Below are 26,489 nucleotides of genomic sequence, written 5' to 3'. Positions count from 1 at the left end.
GAACAGAAGAAAACCTTAGATGATCACGCTTCATTTCCCCTTTTAAACTTCCACGTGGGCCTGAGAGCCTCTTGTCTCTAGCAAAGGAGTTAGTTATTTGGGAGGGTCTTGAGAATGAAGGCAGATAGGAGAGCAGAGGTCAGTGAGGGTCCCTGGACCTGCTAGGTCTGGAAAGAAGACTGGCCATGATAGAGTAGGCCAAGGCTCAAGGCACACTGTGCTGATTAATAATAAGCTAACATTTACAAAATGATTTACACAATGATTTCATTTTACCCCACCCGAGAAAGGAGGTTCTGACGTGTATGTAGACACTTCAAAGCGGACCAAATAAACGACCAGTAGGTGCACAGATTCATTTTCTCCTTATAAAAACAGTAACGACAAAACAACACCACTGGGGTGCATAGAAATAACTTTATTGTAGAAAAAAAGGCATCCTGATTATAGGATCTCATAAACAAGTACGTTAAAACTAAATACAAAATAAAACAGGAAACCAAACCAGCATCCCACCTGTCAATAGAAGGTAGCACTTAAAGACAACACTTTCTTGGGGCCCATCCTAATCAGGGAATCTGGATCAGCAAAATTAAATCAGTCATTTTTATTTTTTTAACATGAAAAGGGGGTTGGCCCTTAGTACCGGGTGGTGGGGGAGAGGTGTCTGCCGTAACTGCCAGGCCCTATTCTGACCTTCCCAGAGCTTTGGCCCACTCTAATTTCTGACCTGGGACAATTTGTCCCTCCTTAGGCGGCTTCATCCCCCGCGCCCTCTGTTACCATGGTGCCTGACAGCATGTCCCTCTGATTGGCTGAGCCCGCTGCAGCTCAGAACTCCTGAGCTCGAATGCTCAACCAGCCTCAGCCTCCCTCAGTAGCAAGAATTATAGGCACGTGCCACTCATTACCTTCTTCCCTCCCCTGCCCAATTCTTAAGTTTCTGTGACTTGATTTTTTTAAAAATAAAGGCCTCCACATCACACTTTTCAGGCATGGTTTGATTTAAGGCTTATACTTTGACTCAGATTTGTTTGCTTATTCCTAAAGGAGGACCCTAGATCAATATTCTGCGAACGCTATTTGTAAACTGTGCCCATTCATTTAGGTTTCTCTCCATCATTATTTGTATACATCCACATCAGTCTACATTTTTCTCTTAGGTGAGGCTTAAAATAATTCTTGCTGCTGCATATTAAAGTGTGAAATTCACTATTCCTGACTATTCTGTAGGGTTTTTTTTTCCATTTCCCCCTTGGTATCACTTTCTCCCCAACTTTCTTTCCTCCCTCTGCAGAAACCAGAAATTCAATCAGATGTAAGGAAACTACCCTCATCCCCTCTTCTCGTCAAAACACACCCTGGCAGGATGAGTACTTTTCCTTTTTTTAAGTGACTTGCCCAGGGTCACACAGTAAGTGTCTGAGGCTAGATTTGAACTCAGGTCCTGACTCCAGGGCCAGTGCTCTATCCACTGCACCACCTAGCTGCCCCAGGATGAATACTTTTCAGACATTCAAGGGCACTAGCATGAGCCTGTATAAATGGCCTCTAAGATTCCTTCCAGCCTTAGGTCTGTGATGCCACGATGAACCGCAAATGGAAGCGTTTGCTAACATTACAACATTTCTACCCTATTCTCTCTTCCTTATTCCTCCATCTCTATGCTGGAAATATGGCCAAGCTTGAGATGATGCAGTAACAAACAGAAGAGAATTATCATTTTTCCTAAAAATTCTCACCTTGACCACCAAGGAAGAAAGACAGTCTGAGTGCAAATAAAATATCTTTGGAAACAATCTGTCTTCAGGTATAAAAGAATTTAGGCACTTGGAAAAGAAACTGAATTGGATTCTCCCCATTTATATCAGGGAACAAAACACGTCTACTCTGCTCCCAGAGTTCTGCCAATACTGCGGCTTAAAGAGATGCCCTGGAACCAGTACCTACCCATCTCTCATCTTTGACATGTCTTTATATGGCTTGGAAAGATTTAAAGGGATATGACTTTCTGTGCAGGGGATCGTTACTCCGACCCTCAGAAGATATTGAAATTTACTTAGTAAGCCAGGAATTGGTGGGTGTGGAGTCACCATATAGACATCCATTAGCATTCAGTCTAGTGGCAAAAGAATACCACCTCCCTCACCCAATGACCTCCGAGCTTCATAACTGTCAACCCCACTGTGCCCTCCCCCCCGGGGTAACACTGAATAAATTACAGACAATAACAAGAAACGCCACTGCAATGCCAGTTTTCCCTCACTGGTTTCTGCCACCTTGTTTTAGCTCATGGGTTGCTCCATAGGCACACTAATACCAGTTATAAAAATGATGACGATGGCCCAAGAAAGCTATCCTTCCAACAGTACTGATATCTTCCTACATATGCAATACAGCTGTACTCCAAACAAAACACCAAAGGAGCAGTTCCTTTTTGGAGTGTTTACGTTTAATAGTAATAACATATAAGCTAAACACTAGGGCGGAGGGGGGGAATAAACATGTACTTCGACAAGAAAATAAATCCTCATTAATTAATACACAAATAAAGGTTGTAGAATCTGAACGGTCTTTGCAATGATGGGTTTGTCCATTCAGAAACACAAAGGAAGCACCATTTCAGAGGATGTCATCATGTGAATTTAGTGCCAATGAGGTCAAGGTTGTAGATTTAATTCGAGGATGTGCCAATTAGCTCCATACAGAGGAAACATGGTTCCTCACACAGTCTGTACTCCCAACAATGGCCACCTGACTCACAAATGTGTCATCAGTTTTAAAAAAAAAGGAGATAGAGAAGGGAGCGTGAATGGCTCAGAATCAATCACCCCCACGGGAAAAGCAATTCAGTGTCTATGCTTCCAATGGTGGGTCAATTAGTATCATTTTAACTCCCGAGAAGATGACATATTTTGGATTTTGACACCAGCAACAACGCGTCACAAAAAGTAGTAAGCATACTTCTAACTCAAGAACTCACTGGATCCAGAAGTTATTCTTTTTCTCTGAGACAAGAGCTGCTAAAAATGTGTCTTCCACTATTTTCTTGGCTTGGATTACAAAGTAATTAAGTTGCCATTGCAAATTAGAGGAAAGTCCCTTGTCCCGTAGTGTCTTAAAGGAGTCTGACGGGTGTAAGAATGTCAAAGTAACACACAATTTAGAAAGAGCCTATGGAGGGCTAAAACTATAGTCAACTAGTGGCTGATACTACATCAAGGGAACTGAGGCAATTAACACCAGAAGAGTAGGACAGCTAATACCCAACTGAAGATAACTCCTAACCATTTGTATTTGGCTCTGGAATCCAATTTGGTTCCCAGTGACAAAGTCATTCAAAGAGACACAAACAGGTTCCAATGAATGTGAATAAAAAATCCCCTGGAATGGCCACATCTGATTAAATTTACACTACTAGAAGTTATAATTAGGTAAAAGGGTGTCATTGGTTCCAGCCCAATGGAAATAGGCAGTGTGAATTTGAATGCTACACTCACTTCAGGTGATTCATTATTTGCACTAATCTGGACCTAGCTCTACTCACGGCATTGCGTCCTACTCTATCTCCTGGGTCAAAGCCATAGTCCAAGATCCATCGTTGCACATCAGAGGACTTTGATCTAGAAGCGTGGCAGTTAGGGGAATAGTTTAGGCTCTGGGTCAGCATGAGGTCAGTCTAGTTGACATAAAAAAAAATCAACCTAATTTTCTCCATCCTGAGCCACTGAAGGTGACACTTGTATAGGAAAAATCCCCACAACAAACAGTAATACTTTCTTCTCACCTGGCATCTTCTATTACCCTGAGTAAACAGGTGAGAGGCTGCTTCCCAGGTTGAATTTGCTATGATTCCCCCACCCACACCAAGTTCCAAGGGATTGAATCTGCATAATAAGACCATTTCAGTCACATCTCTAAGAAGGGAAGGCTGGAATGGTCCTTTGGATGGTACGGGAGTGAGAGCCGTCTAAAAAGCATGAATGGGGTTGCAGAATTCAAGCCAGAGTCCAAGTCCCTGATTGTCTTCCCTTACCTAGCACCAGGACAGGGCTATATCTATGGATTCCTGAGATCCTGGCCTTCTCAATCCCTGGTACTAAACTTCAAAGGCCTCTTAAAATTCTTTCATTTGAATAATTGAGGCCTCAGAAGAAACTCCTGACCATGTTTTGAGAGCCTCTAGCCAAGGCCCTATTCATTCCAGACACATCCCAGCATAGCCCTGAACTGGGGGCAAAGACAATGGCTTTACTGGGTATTCCTGGATTTCTAGCCTGGCTGGGGAATGAGCGAACTATCAGGATGGTTTCATTGCCTTGATCTGCATTCCATAAGCGCAATCAAATTCAGGCCCCATATCCAGAAGTTAAAAGAGCATAAATCCTATTGTTCGCCATTTACCCCTCTCTACCAAAAGATAAACTAGTGCTATGGGGGTTTTTCGTTTAATTTTTTAAAAAAAGACAATTTAATTTAAGCTCTTGAAGGATTCTCTTCAGAAAAGCTCGATTGTTTTGTAAACAAGGCCTCATTCCTCCTAGATGAGCTGAATCCTGGGTGCATTCTTTAGAATTCTTCTAACAGTCTTCCACGGATAGCTACGCAGCAGAATGGGATGGTGGTCTGGCCCCCTTGCAACTGAGGAAGCTGCCAAAAAACAATCAGGTGTGTACCTGGCAAGGAAAAGGGGGTGAAAAGAATGGGAAGAAGGGCAGGAAGTGTTTTGCTATATGAGGAAATGAGATTTTTTAAACTTCCTTTTCAGCTTTCTCAAGTTATTCCAGGACAGCACCAATCCTGAGGAGCTTCCCACGTGCCCAGGGTCAGTAAAGAATGTCTGGTGATTCAGTGGCCAGTACTGATTATTCATTTCCTCTTAGGGGCATCAGCTTGCTTCAAAGAATACACCTTAATATTACTGGTGATGTGGGGAAGGGTTAAGGAGAGAATATGTCTCATGTTCAGGGTGAGACAAACCTTGAGTGCATCCCAGGGAAGAAAAGGACCTTAGAGATGTGCTCGGATTAATGGCTGGCCCTAATCTGGGAAGTCATTAGGGGCCATCTGGGAGAGTGGAGCATTCAGCCGATCAAGTTCGTCCACTTGTGGAGGGTGGTGCATCAGGGTCTCCTGGTCTTCAGAGACATCTTCCTCAGCTGCCACTAGGTTGGTGAGGGATTTGCTGCGGACACACTGAAAATCAACATGGCGGCTCTTTCCCTCCTCCTTTTCCCAAGACATCTGGATAAATGGACGTTGTACGTAGTTGTATATGACTTCTGACCGGCCACCTGGTCTCCTCTTAATTTTTTCCTTACAAGTGGGATAGCCTGAAAGACAGAGGCAGGATTCCTCATAAGCTTAGCCATTGCTCTCCTTGGCATCTATCTATACTCTCTCCTTATACTCTGCCTCAGACTGCCTGGTGAACATCCTGACACACAGGGAAGCATGGTTCTTGGACTGGCTGTGCCACTCTCTCTGGAATCCCTTTCCCACCGCACACTTTTTCTTACCCTTCCTGATTCAGGTCAATTGGTTTGAAATGAAGGCTGGGCATAGGTGCTCAAATGAATGTTCTATCAGTGAAAACACCTAGACACCCTGGAAGCCTCGTTCCTAGTTCATATTTTAAACAGATGCTTTCAAAGGTCGCATGGCAATTTTTTTTTCAGTATGAAGACAGTGTGGTGGAAGGAAGGAAAGAAGGAAACAAGGAAGGAAGGAAGGAAATAGGGAAGGAAACAAGGAAGGAAGGAAGGGAAGGAAGGAAGGAAAGAAGGAAGGAGGAAAAGAAGGAAGGAAGGAAGGAAGGAAGGAGGAAGGAAGGAAGGAAGGAAGGAAGGAGGGAAGGAGGGAAGGAAGGAAAGAAGGAGGGAAGGAAGGAGGAAAGGAAGGAAGGAAGGAGGGAAGGAAGGAAGGAAAGAAGGAGGGAAGGAAGGAGGAAAGGAAGGAAGGAAGGAGGGAAGGAAGGAAGGAGGGAGGGAAGGAAGGAAGGAGGGAAGGAAGGAAGGAAGGAGGGAAGGAAGGAAGGAAGGAAAGAAGGAGGGAAGGAAGGAAGGAAGGAAAGAAGGAGGGAAGGAAGGAAGGAAGGAAGGAGGGAGGGAAGGAAGGAGGGAAGGAAGGAAGGAGGGAAGGAGGTGGAAGGAGTACTGGATCCTGAATCAAAGGAGCTGAGTTTGAATCATGGCTCTGCCACTTACTACCCCTCTGACCCTGGGTGAAATCACTTTATCTCTCTGGGCCTCAGTTTCCTCATTTGCAAAATGAAGAGGTTGGACTAGACGCTAATCTCTAAGGTTCTTTTCAGCACTAAAGCTTGCAAAAAAATATCTGGGGGGACAGCTAGGTGGTGCAGCAAGTAGAGCACCGGCTCTGGAGTCAGGAGGACCTGAGTTCAAATCTGGCCTCAGACGCTTGACACACTTGCTAGCTGTGTGACCTTGGGCAAGTCACATAACCCCAATTGCCCTGCCCCCACCCCCCTCCAAAAACAATCTGGGGGTTAGTAGTGCATTTGTTGTCATCTCTGTTTTTCAGAGAAAGAAAATGAGGCTGCAAAGGTTAAGAGCCTGCAGAGCTGAGATTCAAGCGCAACGATCCTGCCTTTAAACCCGGTGCCCTTTTCATCATATCACCCTAAGAAAAGGCACAGTGCAGTGGGACCGGAAGAGAATGCTCTCATTGGCTGTGGCCGTCGCCATCACCGTCAGATAATTAATAATGATAATGACACCAGCATTAATGGCTTAAAGGTTTAGTCCTCACAATAACTCTGGAAGGCAGGTGCTATTCTCATTCCCCATCTCATAGTGCCTTGGGTCGCATAGCCAGCAAGTGTCACAGGCAGGATTTGAACCCAGAGCTTCCTGACTCTAGGTCCAGTGCTCTACTCATCACACCACCTAACAGAGTGAAAAATCAAAACAAAACCCTAAAACCACAAGGGAAGGAGGGAGGGAGGGAAGGAAGGAAGGAAGGAAGGAGGGAAGGAAGGAAGGAAGGAAGGAGGGAAAGAGGGAAGGAGGGAGGGAGGGAAGGAAGGAAGGAAAGAAGAAAGGAGGAAAGGAAGGAGGGAGGGAAGGAAGGATGGGAGGAAGAGAGGAAGGAAGGAAGGAAAGAAGGAAGGGAGGAGGAATGGAAGGATGGGAGGAAGGAAGGAGGGAAGGATGGGAGGGAGGAAGGAAAGAAGGAAGGAAGGAGGAAAGAAAGGAAGAAGGGAGGGAAGGAAGGATGGGAGGAAGAGAGGAAAGAAGGAAGGAAGGAAAGAAGGAAGGAAGAAAGGAAAGAAGGAAGGAAGGAGGGAGGGAAGGAAGGAAAGAGGGAAGGAGGGAGGGAGGAAAGGAGGGAGGGAAGGAGGAGAGGAAGGAAGGAAGGAGGGAAAGAAGGAAGGAGGGAGGGAAGGAAGGAAGGAGGGAAAGAGGGAAGGAGGGAGGGAGGGAAGGAGGGAAAGAAGGAAGGAGGGAAGGAAGGAAGGAGGGAAGGAAGGAAGGAAGGAAGGAGGGAAGAAGCAAGGAGGGAAGGAAGGAAGGATGGGAGGAAGGAAGGAGGGAAGGAGGGAAGGAGGGAAAGAAGGAAGGAGGGAAGGAAGGAAGGAAAGAGGGAAAGAAAGAAGGAAGGAGGGAGGGAAGGATGGGAGGAAGGAAGGAAGACAGAAGGAGTGAAGGAGGAAGAGAGGAAGGAAGGAGGAAGAAAGGAAGACAGAAGGAGTGAAGGAGGGAGAGAGGAAGGAGGGAGGGAGGAAGAAAGGAAGGAAAGGAGGAAGGAAGGAAGGAAGGAAGGAAGGAAGGGTGTACTCTCTCTCTCCCCCTCTCCCTCCCTCCCTCCTTCTGTGTGTGTGTGTGTGTGTGTGTGTGTGTGTGTGTGTGTGTGTGTCCCCTGTGGTCAAAGGCACTAAGATGCAGTCCTCACCTTCTAGCCCAGATGGAGGAAATTCACTTGTCTCTTTCTTAATATTATGTAAAGTGCTTTGCAAACCTTCAGGTGCTACATTAATGCTATTAGCTATTATTACTCTGAGAAGGCAGTAAAGTTATCTATTTTCAAAGCTGTTTTAAAGCACAAAAACCCTGGGGAAAAAGGAAAACAAATTTCAGCAAGAGGAAACAACTGCTAAAATATTATTTATGAAAATGCCTTTGTGGGTGACTTCTTCGAGGTCCATGGGAGTGTTTCTGAAGCTGAAAAGCCTTAAGTCAGACTCACGACAAGAGAGCTTTCATTTTTCTTACCCTCGATACCAATTCGGATATTTTTTAGTCCCCGTTCCTTCAATACGGTTTTTGCAACATCCCGATTCTCAATGTATTTGAAGAATCTGTAGAGCTTGGAGCTATAAAGAACTAGAAAGAGAAAACCAGGGGTTGATCATCGGGAAAATGAGGCTTTCAAGGACATCCCTCCTGCCCTCCTCCTGTGAAGTGGCAAACTTCCAGAGAATTGGGTCTCTCTTTGTAGCCTCTCTGATCTCTGTATTTTATATGGCTGTGAATCATGAAACACCATATCCCCAAATTAGAGAAATGGCATGTGACTCAAAAGTCAATGAAAAAGACGAGTGGTAGAGATGAGTAGATCCCATTACATCACCAGTACAACTTGCACATAATTCCTTGGACACAACTAAACAACAAGTGACATGGAAGACAGAAAGGATATACGTCTCTGGAAAGGAGGTAAGCTTGTCATATAGCAAGGGATAACAAAGACAGTCTCTGTGCTTCCTACAGAATCTGTTTTTTTTATTTTTATTGATTTTTTGAAAATAATTTCTACCAGTATTGGCTCCCTTCTTCCCCCTTCCCAGAGAGCCATCCTATTTAGAAAATAATATTTTTCTTTTAAATAGTATTTTATTTTTTCCAATGAAACGCAAAGACAATTTTCAACATTCATTTCTAAATAAAATTTTGAGTTCCAAATTTTCTCCCTCCCTCCTCTCTGAAACAGTAATTTGATGTAAGTTATACATGTGCAATCGTGTAAAACATATTTCCATATTAGTCATGTTGTATAAGAAGAAACAGAACAAAAGGGAAAAAAACTATGAAGAAAAGCAAGAGAAAATAGTCTGCTTCAGCCTGCATTCAGACTCCAGCCCTTTCTCTGGATGTGGACAGTGTTTTCTATCATAGGTCTTTTGGAATCGTCTGGGATCACTGTATTGCTGAGAAGAGCTAAGTCAATCATAGCTGATCATCGCACAATGTTCTTCTGGTTCTGCTCGCTTCACCTTGAATCAATTCATGCGAGTCTTTCCAGATTCTTCTGAAATCTGCCTGCTTGTCATTCCTTAAAGCACAGTAGTATTCCATTACATGCGCATACCACAACTTGTTCAGCCGTTCCCCAACTGACGGGCATCACTTCTTTCCAATTTCCAATCTTTGCTACAAATAATGTTTCTTAAAGAAAATGAGGAGAAAAAACTGAGCAAGGCCCATCAGTGCATGGAAAAAGTAAGAACAGTGTGCACCCCTGTGCGCCCCTCACCTCTGCAGAAGAGTAAGGGAGAAAGATTTTCATATCTCTGGGGGGATGTTCCATAGAATATTAAAAGGCCTAAAGCAAAGCCTGGTCCAACATGTTGGATTAATGGAAGAGATTAGATGAGAACTGTCCAGAATGAGAAGACATGGATGGGCTACACTCTAGGGTAGTGTAGTGGGCTCCCACTCTGGTGGGAGTTTGCACTACCAGTGCGTGTAAAAACACCAGTGAAATCACAGATCCACTGAACTATCTAAGTATGCCTAGGTTTTTTGTTTACTCTTTAAGAGATAACCTTTCAGGAGTGCAGACTTATACTAAGGTGACCCATATCATTTAGATCAATAGAAAGCTTTTAGCAAATGTACATATTTTAAGACCAGAAAATTCTGTTCACTGCAAGATGTTGCTATTTATTTTGTAATAGGCTGCACACATTACAGTGAAGGCTAAACATTTCTGATGGGAAGGAACACAAAGGAGGCCAATTTTCCAAACTCTGTCTAGTGTACACAAAGGCTTTGTCCTGACTCTGAGGGAGAAATGCAAAATGCTACAGTTGGGGTGGGAGAAACCTGGTTCAAGAGCAACTCAAAAACTGCCCAGGACTTTTAGTATAAGGCAACAGTGTGTACTGATGAGGAGAGGGAGGATGGTGGACTGGGGAGGCCGCTGGATTTGGACTCAGAATGTGGATTTGAATCCTGGCTCTTCTCTTTACTACTTGGTGTGACTGGCCTTAGAGGGTGGAACTAAAAGATGTACCTTGGAATTCTAAAACTAAGATCCTATTAAAAATAAATGCAACTTCGTAAATAAATAAGAGATAAAAGAAAATATAACAGAGATAACACATTACATATCTACACCATACAACACAGACACATAACATCTATAATATATAACATAGATATGATGTCCATAATATAGATGTGGTGTCTATAATATATAATATAGATATGCGATATAGAGAAGTACAAGTATAAAACTCAGATCAAAGGAAGTAACAGTCTAGGTGGAGATTCCACCTGGATCATTATGCACCACAGAAATGCTGACAGACTAGAAGACATCCAGGAAAGGGTGACCAAGACAGGTTTAAAGATCTCAAAACCATGCCATCTGAGGGATGGCTGAAAGTAATGGGAATCTTTAGCCTAGAGAGCTGTTAGGGAAAACATCACAGTTGTCTTCTTACAGGGAAACATTAGGTTGATTCCCTGTGGATCTGATCGAAAGAGCAGAACTAGGGCCAATGGGTGGCAGATAGAGAAGGCAGATTTCAGATCATCATAACTCACGTGCTACCTTTTCTAGGAAGCCCTCCCTGAACTTCCAACCCCTTGAAAAATCAGCCTTGACCCCAGGCTCTGACCTTCAAATAACACTTTCCTTACATTTCAGAATGTTATTTTCACATATTCCTTTGTATTATAGTTATTCCTGTAAGTGGCACCCAATGAGATATGAGCTCCATAAAGGCAGGGATTGACTTATCTAAATTCTGCATCTCCCTCAGAGCCTAACATAACGTTCTGTATTCAGTAAGTACTTGATAATCGAACTGAATTGAATGTGAGGAATTTTAGGGCTGCTTCTGAAAATGGTAAACACGTTGTCATTGGAAATATTTAAGTAGAGGCTGGATAACCAATGAGAAGTGACAAGGCACCTAGATGGCACAGTAGCTACAGCATCAGATTCAGTCAGAAAGATGTGCACTTGAATCTTACTAACTATGAGACTGGACAAATTAACCTCTCAGCTTCAGGAAAAGAAGATAAGAGAAGCTGCCTTGCAGAGCAAGGCATAAATAATGTATACAATGTACTTTGTAAACCTTTTATTTATTGATTTAAAATAACTCTCCCTCCAGCCCATCCCCAACCCATGGCATATGATGCCCATTATACATGTGAAGTCATTCTGCAAGCCTTTTAAAAGCACTACATAAATGCTAGCTGGTACAGATAGAGTACAAGGCCTGGAGTCAAGAAGACTCATCTTCATGAGCTCAAATCTGGCCTCAGATACTTACTAGCTGTATGACCCTGGGCAAGTCACTTTACCCTATTTGCCTCAGTTTCCTCATCTGTAAAATAAGCTGGAGAGAGAAATGGTAAACTACTCCACTATCTCTGCCAAGAAAACCCCAAATGGGGTCACAAAGAGTCGGACATGACTGAACAACAACAAAATTATTTTTATTCTTAGAATATTCTTATTCTTATGTGGTTTACTTCATGGCTTGGGTACTTGAACCAGCAGGCCTCTAAGATCTCTAACTATCAAATTCCAAGGGAATTATGGGATCATGAAATAATTCAGGAAGAAGATGACATATCATCAATATTAGCACCACGTGATGGACCTAACATCTACTTCGTAGTATGCTAAGTACCAGAGTAGAAGCAGGGATCCTCCAGCCTATGAGACTGGCGTAAATTGGGAGTTCATTCTATAGTCAACTGGACAAATTTAACAAACTGCTGAGTTTGGGTCTAATTTCTGGTTCACAGAATTGGCTGGGTTCAAATTTCTACCATCAGTGTTTCAATGTCTGCCCATCCTCCTGACCCGCAGGCATTCTCGTAATATATGCAGAGCTCCTTACTCGGTGCCATATCCGTTAAACTACCAAAAGCTATTTTCTAGAGGTAGAAAAAATAACAAAATTCATCTGAAAGAATAAAAGGTCATGAATATTAAGGGAATCAACGGAAAAAATGTGAAAAAAGTGGCTGAGCTCTACCAGATCTCAAACTGTATTATAAAGTGGTAGTTATTAAAACAGTCTGATACTGGCTATAAAAAAGGGTGGGGGATCAGCGGAATAAATCATTGTAGCAAATGACCATAGTAATTTAGTGTCTGATAAACCCAAAGATCCAAGCTTTTGGAACAAAAACTTATGATTTGACAAAAACTGCTGGGAAAACTAGAAAACAGGATGGTGGAAACTAGGTATTGACCAACATTTCACACCATATACCAAGACAGGTCAAAATGGGTATGTGCTTTAGACGTAAAGGGTGATACCATTAGCAAGTTAGGAGACCACATGGGGTCATCTCCAGTCATCCTGGTGAACTGCAGGCCGCTGGACCCAGATGGCTCCAGAGGAGAAAGTGGGGCTGGTGACCTTGCACAGCCCTCCCTCACTCAAATCCAATTCTTTTGCAAGTCATGGCATCATCTTCCTGTTGTCATGGCCCTCTTGGAGAACGAAGGACAAACCACAACAACAATGACGACAAGGAGAGCGTGGACTAGTTTACCTGACAGATCTATGGATAAGGGAAGAATATAGGACCAAATGAGATATAGAGAGCGTTACTAAATGTAAGATGGATAATTTTGATTATATAAAAATAAAAAGTTTTTGCACCAACAAAACCAATGCACCCAAAATGAGAAGGAAAGCAGAAAATGGGGGAAAAATTTCACAGCAAGTATCTCTGATAAAGGCCTCATTTTTCAAAAGTATAAAGAACTGAGTCAAATTTATAAGAACACTAGTCATTCTCCAACTGATAAATGGTCAAAGGAAATGAACAGTCAGTTTTCAGACAAAGAAATTAAAGCTATAATCACATGAAAAAAGTGTTCTAAATCACTACTAATTAGAGAAATGTAAATTAAAACAACTCTGAGGCACCACCTCATACGTATCAGATTGGCTAATATGAAAAAAAAAAGGAAAATGAAAATGGTGGAGGGAAAATTATAAATGTGGAAAAACTGGGACACTAATGCATTGTTGGTAGAGTTGTGAACTGATCCAACCATTCTGGAAAGCCATTTGGAACTATTCCAAAAGGGCTATCAAACTGTGTGTACCCTTTGACCCAGCAATACCACTACTAGGACTGTATCCCAAAGAGATTTTTAAGAAAGGGAAAAAGAACCTAGTTGCACAAGAATATAGCAGCTCTTTTTGTGGTAGCTACGCATTAGAAATTGAGGGGATGGCCATTAACTGGGGAATGGCTGAACAAGATGATTGTAATGGGCTATAAGAAATGACAAGCCGGACGATTTCAGAAAAACCTGGACTTAGGTTAACTGATGCAAAGTTAAGTGAACAGAACCAGGAGAATGTTGTTCAGAATAACAGCAATACTATATGAGGAACAACTGTAAATGACTTAGCTGGTCTCTGCAATACAGTGATCCGAGACAATCCCAAAGGATTCATGACATAAAATGCTATCTGCTTCCAGAGAAAGAACTGATGGCATCTGAGTACAGACTGAAGAATACTATTTTTCTCTTTCTTTCTTCCTTCCATTCTTTCTTTTCTTCCACAAAATGACTAATATGGAAATGTTTTACATGATTACACACGTATAACCTGCATTAGATTGCTTACCATCTCAGAGAGGGAGGAGTAGAGGAAGGGAGGGCTAGAATTTGGAACTCATCCTTACAAAAAAACCCACAATAAATATTAAAAATTGTTTACACATGTAATTGGAGGAAAAAATAAAATATTATTTAAAATAGAAAATATGTGTGTGTATATATATATATGCAGAGCTCCTACTTTGAGAATATTCCTCTCCCATGGGTGGAGGATGGTCCTCATCCCAGTCTACAGAGTCCTCGTCAGTCAACACAACGATGTGGCACTCCCGTTCCCCTTTCTTGGCACTGCCCACCATGATGGGCAAGATCAGCTCCTCGAGGTAGTGATCAAACTGCTTGTGAGCTCCATCATTGGAGAGCTCATGCAGCAAAGCACCTGAGGGGAGAAAAGGCACGTTCAAATCCTCCCTTGCAATCCAGAACCGAGCACAACAGGCACTAAATGCTTATCGACTGACTGCCTACCATATTTCTAGAGGGAAACAGGCCATGGAACACGAACTATCTTCATTTTTTGGAGTGACAGGAGAACCTGCCTCAGGGAGTGAGGCTATTTTCTCACATATGAGGTAATCAACGTATATGACACACTTTGCAAACCTTTTATTTGTTAATTTTTCAAAATTTTCTTTTCCAAGTCCAGCCCCTCCCCTCCCCTCCCCTCCCCATCGGGAATATGACACCCATTATCCACATGCAGTCATTTTGCCAATCTTTTCAAAGGGCTACGTAAATGTAGCGGTCCCTCTCCCCCTCCTCCTTCTCCCATATAGGAAAGGGCTGAGAAGTGAGTGAGAAAAAAGGAGGCGAGGAGCACAGATAACTTTTTCTAGGAGTTCGGCTGTGATGAGGGAGAATGAGTACGTCTGTAGGCAATATGGAATAAGTCAGCCAACAAGGAAGAGATTGGAGAGAGAGAAGGGAGATAATAGCCCTGGCGATCAGCCAGAGGAGCGTCACAAAGAAGGGGCATGGGGGCTGCCCTCAGCCAGGATAAGGGTCACTTCTTTGTCAGAGACTGGAGTAGAGGAGGAGAGAATGGGGGGAGGGTGCTGTTAAGGGACTCTGAGCTAACAGAGACAGCAAGAGCGAACGCGTGGTCGAAAGCCTTTATTTTCTCAGTAGGGCTTCTGCTAATAACAGCAGCATTTGTGCAGTACTTTAAAGTGTACAGACTGCTTTACAAACATTATCTCACTTTCTCCCCCCAAAACCCTGGGAGGTAATTGCTATGACCAAGAGAAATTCAATGGCTCGCCCAGGATTACACGGCTAGTGAGTGTCTGAGGCGACATCTGATCTTCCTGATCGCAGATCCAGTGCGCTAGCCACCGTGCCACCTAGCTGCCCTCCTAGGTGACAGACTTTGTATGGGATTAGGAGCAGACGGTCTGAATGAGGGATAACAGATAATAGTAATAAGAAGAAGCATTTATACAGTCCTTTGGGGTTCATTTCTTTTGATTCCGACAACAACCTTGGAAGGAAAGTGGTATTATTTTCCCTGCTTTGCTGTTAGGAAAACTGAGGCAGACAGAGGTTAAGTGACTTGCCTAAGATCACACAGCTAGATGTCTGAAACTGGTCTGGAACAGGAGTCTTCCACATCCCAAATCCAGCAAGCTTTCCACCATGCCACCTTGCTGCTAAGAGAGAAAGTGCTGGGGGTGCTGAAGGAGAGATTCGGAATAGCTGCAGGGAACGAGGCAGAAGAGCAGTCGGGGAAGAATAAGGGGCTGCCTTGCTGCATCAAGGGACCAACTGAGATGAGCTAACAAATGAAAGAAGATCCCACCAAGATGGCTGCATGACTTCCTCCACCACTTTTCAGCAGGATGTGAGTTTGACTGGAGGAAGCAGACAGTGGGAATCATGTATACAATATTATCGATATACAAGTCCGGCCTAAGGATAAGCTGGTACACTCTTCCCCCATCCTCTCCATTAGTGGCCTCCTTTGGAGGATGCTACCAACCCTGGTTTCAGTTAAAGTGCTTTACAAATCTTATCTCGTTTTACATTTTATTTTACATCTTATTTTCCCCTGGGTTAGAGGACCTGGGGGAAGAATCAAATGAGGTCTGGAGAAATGAAGGGACTTCCCTAGATCAGTGCCAAACCCAACAGAAAAATCAGAACTCCAGGGGCCTTTCTCCCTATATGAAGTGTATGCTTCTCTCATCATGTTAATAACACACTTAACTAGCTGACCCCCTCCCTGCTCCGTCCCAAACCATTTCAACTTTTAAGTCCCTTCTTCCCCACCACTCAAAGGAATTTTCATTTCTAATGTAATTAATTAAAAATTTATTAGCAAACCCTGACAGCGCCTTGCAGAAGGCATGAATTGCCTCTTCTTTACAGCTAGATAGTCCAGAGAAGTCAGGTCACATGGTGATTCACTGTTGTCAAACTTCCTGGCCCCTGTTTATTCTAAAATAACCCACAATAACTTGAATCGAGTGAGGAAACAAACTATTGTGGGAATCTGCCATCACAGACAGTTTTCAATCCAGGCTCTAGCTCAGAGTTTGATACGGAAGACCCAAGCAAATACAAGGTAACTCCAGTTGGTAATTGGCAGGTAGGAAGGTGGTAAAGTGGATAGACTATCAGAGTTGGATCTAGAAGACCTGGATTCAAATCATAACTCAATTACTTATGATCTCTATGGGCGGCTAGACAATGCGATGGATAGAGGACTGGGCCCAGAGTTAGAAAGACCCAAGGTCATCCTTAGTCTAGGCCAAGAATCACTTGGCACACCCTTACATACCAACATCTGGGAACCACTTATCCAACTACTCAAATGCAGCCTCAGACGCTCACAGCTGTATGGTCCTGGACAAGTCACTTAACCTCCGTCTGCAAAGTTTCCTTAAATATAAAATGTGGATTACAACAGCATCCACCTTCCATTGTTGCTGTAGTTTGGTCTTTTCAATCGTGCCCAACTCTCCATGACCCCATTTGGGATTTTCTTGGCAAAGACAATGGACTGGTTTGCCGTTTCCTCCTCCAGCTCATTTTCCAGAGGGGCAGGTAGAGGTTAAGTGACTTGCCCAGGGTCACAGAGATAGTAAGCATCTGAGGCTGGATCTGAACTTGGGAAGATGAATCCTCCTGACTTCAGGCTCAGCGCTGTAATCACTGTGCCATCTAGCTGCCCTGTACAAATCCTAGTAAGCTATTAATTTCTTTGGTACTTACTCAGATCTTGACACTTGATGGTGTTGAAGTCAAAATTAATGCAGAGATAATCACAGGTGTCTCTAAGGTCAGGGATGGAAATTCCATCAGGACAGTTAATGATTCCAGTTTTGTAATAATCCTGGAGAAAAAAATGTGGTCACAGAAAATAAGAAATCACCCCTTTTCCAGTTCACCTCTGGTTATGTGAAAAGGACATTTGGATTAGGTAATGCCCAAATGGATTTGTAAGGTGGAAAATTGCTAAAGGTCTCCCCGCTGGCCTGGTTGTTAAATCAGGTCCCAGAATCTGGGGAGAGGGGACACAAAGGCCATGGGGGCAGAAAGGGAGGATGAAAAAGCTGAAGCAGGGTTATAGAATGCACTGAAGCGGCATCTCATAGTGGCTGACTAAACAGCTTCTGAGAAGGAAGAACAGGGTACACTCCTTACCAGCACGGTTCGAAACACAGTGGCACTGATCCCTTCGGCAATCTCAAACTCTCCTTTCTCATTGGGCCGGGTAAAGTTATACTCTCTTCCTGGACCAAACATCCTAAAAGACAGCAGTGTTAACTGTTAACTTCCCCAGCATCACAATGGCGGCCTCTTCTTTCCTTACTCCGTTCTCCCAGCCTGACACCAGACGGTTCCTGGGCCAGTTTTTCAGAGAACAAAAAGAAACTGAGCAGGCCCAGGAGGGCACTGGCCACTGTGGGTAGCGATGCACCAGGGCCAATGGCTAATAGCACCCGTGTACAGCAGCTTCGCTGTACAAACCTGCAGCAGACCCTGCAGGGGCACTGTTTTCTGGTCCCAGCCTTTCCTTCCACATCCATTGAAATTTACCCATCCCATGTCTTTTGTCTTTTCCAACGAGGCCAATGGCTAATGGGTTCAAAGGATCATGGGGTTTAGAGCCAGAGAGAGTGCCCTGGTGAATAACAGACAGCATTTACAGGGCGCTTTATAGTTTGTACAAGGCATTACTTAGCTCATCCCATCTGCACAGCAACCCTGGGAGATGGATGCCACTATTATCCACATTTACAGATAAGGAAACTGAGGCAGGCAGGTTAAGTGACTTGATCAGGGTCATGCAGCTAGCAAACGTCTGAGGCAGGAGGTGAACCTGGGTCCGCCCAACTTCAAGTCCAATCCTTTCCTTTTATGGAGGAGGAAGCTTATTCATGGTCATAGAGATGGTAAGTAGTAGAGCTGTGATGTGGATCCAGGGACGGTAACTCCAAGGCCGCTAGGGGGCGCCACAGTGCACAGAACCAGGGCTGGGGTCAGGAAGACTCATCTTCCTGTGTTCCAATCCAGCCTCAGACACTGACTAGCTGTGTGACCCTGGGCAAGTCACTTCACCTTGTTCGTCTCAGTTTCCTCACCTGGAAAATGAGCTGGAGAAGGAAATGGCAACCCACTCCCGTATCTTTGCCAAGAGAACCCCAAATGGGGTCAGGAAGAGTCAGATAGGACTGACTGAATCACAACCACCACTAACTCAAAGTCATTTGCTCTTTTCATTATGTTGCTGTTGTGTTAAAAGCAAGGGCCAGGACCCCTTCTCTCCTGTCATGGACATTTCAGCAGTGATCTTCTGGAAACTCTGCCACCAATCTGGGGTTTGGGAACCCCGAAGAGCGACTCTAACTGGGAGAATTTCAGGTCAGGTAGTGCCAGGGTGGGTCAGCAGGAGACACACTTGGCAGGAAGGACCAGCAACAGCAAAGCCTGCACGGCTGAACTTGGACCAGCCTCGCTCTCCGTATGATCTCAGAGAGATCCAGGACCAGCAGGGAAGCCTGGAGACTCATTCACATCTCTCCTCCTGCCCCGGTCCCTTCCTCCTAGGTGCCTCAAGTATACCCGGGTGTTTCATTTCTGTTATTTCCATGGTGCTTCCAGGTAGAGGCTGGGAGAGCTGGGAGGACCAGAGAGAGGCCTGACAGCCATCTCCCACCAATGACACTGAAGGGAGTGGCATGATCTAGTTTTTACAAGTTGTTAGCATTCATACCTGGGCAGGCTGCATTTCAAAGGTCAGAAGACACACGATCCCTGAATCACACGCTTTCCAGATCACTGCCCTGCGTACCAGTTTTCTAAGAACGCTGGTAGTGCTCTCCTGAAAAGCTCGGGATGGGCTCCAGCCGAGGTACTCAGTAGAACGGCCAACAACACTAGACATCGTCCCTGTGGCACTTTCACAGCTTTTTTCAAGGAATTTGGTAGCTGGTTTGTGGTCTCCCTTCTCTGCTCATCCACAGCTACAATCCTCAGGGACTCCAATATTCCAGCTGATGGCTCCTCTGACAAAGTGGTCATGTAATGCTTCTGACCTCCTGGCCCCACACGGGAATAGTTCTATCTCCACATATATACACACAAATGCATATATGTGTATGTGCATGTATATGCGTGTATATAGGTGTGTAAGTATGTACACATGTATACATGCAAATATACATACACATATGTGTGTATGTGTGTCTAAGGCTGAACTCAAACTCAGATCTTCTCAACTCCCGGTCTAGCGTGCTATTCACCGTGCCACCTAGCTGCTGATGAAATTTGCTGTTCAGCCATTCATTCATGTCTGACTCGTTGTGACCCCATTTGGGATTTTCTTGGCAAAAATACTAGAGTGGTTTGCTATTTCCTTCTCCATCTCATTTGACAGATGAAGAAACTGAGGCAAACAGGGTCAAGTGACTTGCCCAGGGTCACACTGCTAGTAAGTGTCTGAGGCTAGATTTGAACTCAGGAAGATGATCCTTCCTGACTCCAGGCCTGGTGTTCTGTGCACTATGGCGCCCCCTAGCCACCTCAAATCCTCATGTTTAGGGCTTATGTACATGTTACCCCTCTGCTCAAAAAACTCTTCGATGGCTCCATATAATTTACCAAGTAAAGTTCAGACTTCTCTACCTAGAATTCAAGTCCTGCAACAATCTGACAGCCTACCCCCACCTTTTCAGCCTTATCTCTTATCATTCTTCTCATGCACTCTACACTGCATTGGACAATTCCCCTCTCCCCCACCCCCAAGGATGCACTGTGTGCTTATGGCTTTACGTAGGCTGTTTTCTGTATCTAGAATAACTTCCCTCTATCGCTCAGAGAGCTCTGGAATTCCTACCCTAAGCCCATACCCTCCTAACTGACAAACATGTAAGTGCGAACCCACATGGCTCACTGTATCTTGACAGCCCCAGGCATTCTTCTCATTCTACCCCTGTCATCTCCCCATCATCTGCTTTATTAGCCTTTCTACCTGTTCCTCAAATCAATACTGCCTTTGCTACTGGAAATATAGTGTCAATCAACTCCTCTGTGGTTCTCCTCGACATTCCCATAACTTCCCAAACTAAAACACCATTCCCCTCTGCATGTTATCTCCCTTTACCAGTGTCAGGACGATGCTTGACCGAATCACTCACTCAATCATCCTGCCACCCCCCTCACCTAAAGTAGCTAGCCTAACCAGATGAGAACACCTCTACTGAATCAATCAAGGGTATAGACAAGCTGAGTTGTCTACACTCTTCCAGAAAGAAGTCCCTGGAAGCCTATATTAGGAAGGCAGAATTTATGATTTCAAAGAGAATCTCATATGTGCCTAAAAGGTCCGGAACCGCAGGATATAAGGAATTCTCTAGGCAGAAGGCAGGAGAACTAAAGCATGTATTTACACTCCACAATAACAAGCCCACAAACCAGCGTCCCCATTTTGATATTGTCATCAAAAGCTTCCAGGCCCAATAAGTCCGCCTTACAAGGGTAACCAGGAGGCCACAGAGAAGCGAGATGGTATAAGGCAAAATTGTATACATGCTTCCCCTCTACGGTAAGAAGATTACCCACTAGCCTCTAGTCAGCTCTGCTACCGGCAGCTCAGCTTCCGCTGTAGGTGTCTCTGGCTCCAACCAGAAAAGGAAAGGAGGATCTTCAAGCTGTCCTCTCCCCTCTTATAGAGTTTTTGACATCATCAAGCGCCGCCTGAACGATCAGGGCCGATTGGTTCTTGACTTGGCCCCTCCTCCAGCGTAGACCACGTTAACACACCTCCCCTCAGCCAGAGCCACGACTCATCACACAGGAAGCTCTGGTCCTGCCCCGGAAGAGCAAGCCCCAGCGTCCAGGGAAGCTCAACGAGGCGAGCTGAGTCATTCAAAGAAAACAAAGTCCATTCTGGCTACAAAGCCATTAGATGAAATGAGAGTAATGCTCCCCAAAAGGATTCAGCCATGCCCTGTGTGTCATCTCTAAAACAAGAAGACAGCGTTTGGACCCTGGATATTCTAGTTTTTAGCAGCTCATAGAAGAGGGTGGCTCTAGCCAAGACACTGAGAAGGAATTGCCCTGAGGGGTAATGATTAAGGTCTACGTCTTCCCCACTTCTCTCCTTCCCCCAACTCAAGGATGACTTCACAACTTTCTAAAGGTCAAAGGATTTAGACTCATCAGTGTCCTAAGAAGCATCCTTAGAAACCAGTGACAGATGGCAGTGTCAGCATTGCACTGGGAACCAGGGACAAACTAGACAGTCAAGGAAGGCAGCTTCAGAACTTTACAAGGAACCCAGCAAACAATTATGCTGTAACTTAGGGGAAAACCTTGAGGACTCCAGCAAAGGGACCAGAAGCTGTGAATTATTCACTTTGCCACATGTGGTCCAAACTTGAACTCACTTTCCCCTGGTCCCTGTATGTACTTCTGGGAGAACGTCATAGATTTCAGAGGGGAATGTTTCATACCAACTGTTCTTACTTGGTTAATGCCCTTTCTAAAAATGAATTAAGTCTGGCTGACTAATTCATATGAATGAGCAAACAATGAAGGAAGCACACTGGTGAGAGTCACCTTCCCCAAACCTGAAGGTCCCATAAGACCCTGAAGGGAGAAGAGGCAGTCCTGTCCTCAGAACCCAGCCTGCCAGTGGGAGGGAAGCATAGAGAGAGTAGCTTCAGAGCAAATGCTACATTAGAATATAAGCTCCACGAGGGCAGGGGTTATCTCAATTTTGTATTTTGCCCTTCCTCCATCCTAGCATTCAGCACAGGGCTTGACACATAGCAAGCATAAGATGTTTTTTTTTTTTCCATGAATTCATTCTTGCCTAGTGAATTCTTCCCCATCTTTTAAAGCCCAATTCAAATGCCACCTCCACCAACAAAGCTCTTTCTGATTGGCTGGTGGGTAAAGACCTTCATCCTCAGACTTCTCATAGCACTCCGTTAGACTATGTCTTCCCAGAAAACTGCAACAACATGTGATCTGATCATCCTATCACCCTGAGAACAGCACAGCACTGCGCTCTGTACACAGAATGGTTCAGTTAAAAATACCACATTCCAGAGAGATGTTAGCTGCCTACTGGAAGATGATTCCCTTGATCATGTAGGACATGAGCTCTGGGTCTTTTTTTTTGAAATAATAAGTTTTCATGAACCCATTCCTACTCGTAAAATCACAGAATTATAGAATTTTTAAGCCAGAAGAGCTCACAGGATGAGGAAACTTGGGTTAAGACAAGAGAGATACGACTTCTTCCAAGGTCACACTGCTAGTAGGTGGTAGAGCCAGATAAGAAGCCAGGTTGCTCTAATCCTGAGCCAACGTTCTCCCCACTATATAATCCTACCTAGTCTTTGGCACCTACTGGTAAGTCAGTTGGCCATAGTCATGGGTAAAATCTGAGGCCACAGATCAGTGAAGAAACTAACTGGCCCACAGAAGAATCAATCAATCAATATTTCTTAAGGGCCTACTATGTGCCAGGCACTATGCTAAGCACTGGGGATACAAAAAAATCAGTCTCTGCCTTCAAAGAGTTCATAATCTAATGGGGGAGAAAACCCAGGACCATCATGTGCCCAACAAACAGATTCTAACCCATCAAGCTAACCAGCCATTTTAGCAACAGACTTCATTTTCCTCTTCATCTAGATCTAATCCAGTCCTAGACTGATGGTGCTACTCGAGGATGTCACATTCGCACTAGGACCTTACCATTAACAGTTTGCCTAGATTTTCTGTCTTGGCAGTACTTTCATTGGCTCATACGCTTAAAAACAGTTGGAATGCATTGTGGTATGCTCTGTGCCAATGAAGAACACATTTTAGCCAAGACTGAAGGGGGGTAGCAGCAACTTGAATCTAAAGAAATATTTTTATATTCTAGGCTTGTTCTGGTTCAAAAGTTTGAGGAAACATTTAAATTTGCTCCATGTTCAAATTGGTTCATTTATTAAAACCAAAAACATTAAATATGGAGGTTTGGCTTACAAAAAAAATTTGTCAGTCACCTACTATGTTATCTGATAGAGGAGAGGAGACACAAAGCTTAGATGAAACACAGAGATACAGTAATAGTTTAGCTGTTAAAGTTAGGCCTTCATGGCATAACTGCACTGAGATTTGTGAGACATCCTATATAATAACATTAAAGAGACAACCTATAGAGTTAAATGTAATACAGACTTTTGGGACACTATGCAGAGTAACATTAGTGTAATATAAATGTAACTGTACACAAAAATAAAACCCATTCTCCCCCATTGGGGAGACATACTTGGAGTTGTTTTTCTAGTCATGGAAATGAACCAAAGCTGTGCTAGCCACGTCATTACTCAATTCCTGTGACCACTGGCCAGGACTAGGATTATCAGCTGTGGTTGCAACATGTTATAATGAAAAGTACACAGAACGTGAAGACCTCTGTTCTAATCCTGGCTCTGATACGGATTAACTGTGTGGCTTCTGGCAAATTACTTCTTCCCTCTGGAACTGTTTATTCATTTGTAAAATTAAAGCACTAAATTGGACAATCTATAAATTTTCTTCTAGCACTAAACCTTTTTTTTCAAAATCTAAGAATTACATTTAATAATGAAACACATGGAAAAAAGTACTGAAGTCTCAAATGATTTTGAAAATGAAATGGTCTAACTTGGACCAAAATTCTCAAAAGCCCTTCTTGAGTTTAACATCATGAACCCAAATAATAAACCTGTTGCCTCTAAATAACTCAGGTGATTAGCACTAAATCTTCTTTTTTTTTTGGAGGGGGGAAGGCAGGGCCATTGGGGTTAAGTGACTTAGGCCGGATTTGAACTTAGGTCCTCCCGACTCCAAGGCCATTGCTCTACTCACTGTGCCACCTAGCTGCCCCAGTATGAAATCTTCTAATGCTTTATTATAGCTCTTAGCTTTTTTGTCTTAAACCCCTTTTGCAGTTGGGAGAGCCTATGAACCCCTTCTGAGTATATTGTTTTTAAATGCATAAAATAAAATACATAGGATTACAAAGAAAACTATATTAAATATAGTTAATCGAGATACTAAGAAAAGTTCACAGACCATGGATCAAGACGCCTGCCCTAGACTAAAGCACAGTGCTCTAGCCATCAAAGTTAACCAGACCCCAAATTATGAGTGTGACAGAAAACAGGTCTGAGGGAGAGACAGATAAGGCAGGAGTGGGGAAACGTTTTCTAACCTTTTTTTTCAGTTAGCCAAAGAATTAACAGAGAGGAAGCTGTAAGTGAAAAGAGAGAAAATTACTTCTTCAAGCGGCAAGGTGGGAAAGTACATTTGGAAAAGAATGTGGTGTAAGAATGTAAAATTTTTTAAAATAAAAAAAGATGTAATGTAAGGGAGCAAACAGGGAAGGGGACAAGTCTATGAGAAATGTTCTTTAAAGGGAAAAATAGCACGTGGATTACGGATGACAGATAATAAGGGAACTCTAAAAGAAGCCAAGAAACAGCAGGTGGTAGACAGTCAATTTCATAGAAGCTGGCAGTAAAGATGAGTTTAGAAGGGGAGACCGACTGATACTGAGAAGCAGTGGCCTTGCTGGCAAACTACCTTCCTAAAAAGCGGATCTTTTCTCAAGATTAGAATGTGATCATTTATTTGGAAATCACAGGGCTCTCTCAGAAAGTGAAATCTCATCTTTGTCATTTCATTCAGGTTGTTGCATGTCAAATGACCTTCTAGGAATTCCACAGGAAGCGTTCCTGGGGTTGTGCTGTATGCAGGGCATTTCTTTCTCTCCCTCCCCCTGCCCTCCCCGCCCCCGCCCCGCCTTTCTCTGTCTCTGTCTCTTTCAATCTCCCTTTTTCTCTCTGTCTCTTTCTGTCTCTGTCTCTGTCAAGTCGAACCAAGACAGTACAAAGCTACATCCCACATTGGTTATTACAGCACCTTTCCCATGCAGAGTTCATGAATATCTTTTCTTGCACATCCTCCTTGCTGGACTAGACAAGTTTGCCACCTCCATCTGATGGGTAATTCAGACTAAAGTCAGAAGCAACAAATCTTGGGAGGCAGTGAGGGATAATGGGAGAAATTCTGGAGTTGCAGTCAAAGGATCTGGGTTTGAATCTTGACATTGCCACTAACTGACTGCTTGTGTGATCTCAGGCAAATCCCTTAACCTCTCAATCTCTCTTCATTTGATTACTTATCTTACTTGGTGATTTCTTCAGTTCCCAAGAATTCAGTGACATCAGCATCTCTGCTGATGATTTTCCAATCTCCTTGCAGCCTTAACCTCTCTGCAGACTTCTAGTATCATATATCCAACTGCCTACTGGACATCTCCAACTGGATGTTGCACAAAAACCTTGTGCTCAATGTCCCAAACTGAAATCATCTTTCCCCCTCCCCGCCTTCCTCTCCCAACCAACCCTTTCCTTTTCCTAATGTCTTTGTTGCTAAGGACATCACCATCTTCTCAGCTCACAACTCCTCACTGTCTCTCACCCCCAAATCCAACCTATTGCCAAGTTCTGTCAATGCTACCTAAGAAACACCTCTCGCACACTCCCCCTTCTGTCCTCCGACACTGCCATTACCCAGGCACCCTCATTACTTCCTGCCTGGACAACTGCCACAGCCTGCTGGTTGGCCTGCCTGCCCTACTCCAGTCCATCCTCCACTCAACTGTCAAAGTGAGCTTCCTAATGACCACATCACTACCCTACTCAACCAAGGGGCCCTTATCCCTTGATTAACTTCTTAAAGAGGCCTATTCACTGAATAGGCATTACCTCACTCAAGGTGAGAACCTGAGAAGACCTTAGCCTGAAAGGGCCAGGGTCTCCCATTGCATCCTGGGTCATCTCCAGTCATCCTGGGGAATATCACGCCACTGGACCCAGATGGCTCTGAAGGAGAAAGTGAGGCTGGTGACCTTGCATAGCCCTCCCTCACCCAAATCAAAGTCAACTGCAAGCTATGTCATCATTTCCCTGATGTCATGGTCCTCTTTGAGAACAAAGGACAAACACAACCCTACTTAATAAACTCCAGTGGTTTCCTAGGATCACATATAAAATCCTTTGGTTGGCTTTTAAAGCACTTCCTATCTTTCCGGTCTTCTTGTGCCTCAGTCTGTTCTATGTCTTCTGAGATCCAGCAAC

The 26,489-nt window shown here is 43.9% G+C and overlaps 1 protein-coding gene across 3 annotated transcripts in view; it reads right to left on the bottom strand.

Moving 5' to 3' along the window:
- Positions 1-398: 398 nt before the first annotated feature.
- Positions 399-26,489, bottom strand: part of KCTD20 (potassium channel tetramerization domain containing 20) — a 78,736-nt gene continuing 52,645 nt past the window's right edge. For all 3 annotated transcript variants that reach the window (XM_036766934.1, XM_036766935.1, XM_036766936.1), the window contains exons 4-8: positions 17,503-17,605; positions 17,071-17,191; positions 14,039-14,236; positions 8,235-8,345; positions 399-5,333 (exon numbers count right to left, since the gene is read on the bottom strand). In XM_036766934.1, coding sequence (XP_036622829.1) covers positions 5,041-5,333; positions 8,235-8,345; positions 14,039-14,236; positions 17,071-17,191; positions 17,503-17,605 — 826 coding nt within the window. In that variant the 3' untranslated portion in view covers positions 399-5,040. The remainder of the gene's footprint in view (positions 5,334-8,234; positions 8,346-14,038; positions 14,237-17,070; positions 17,192-17,502; positions 17,606-26,489) is intronic.

This window comes from Trichosurus vulpecula, chromosome 7 (assembly GCF_011100635.1).
Source record: "Trichosurus vulpecula isolate mTriVul1 chromosome 7, mTriVul1.pri, whole genome shotgun sequence".
NCBI lineage: Eukaryota > Metazoa > Chordata > Mammalia > Diprotodontia > Phalangeridae > Trichosurus > Trichosurus vulpecula.
Note: the sequence above shows the minus strand (reverse complement) of the source record. Positions and strands in the feature narration are given on the sequence as shown.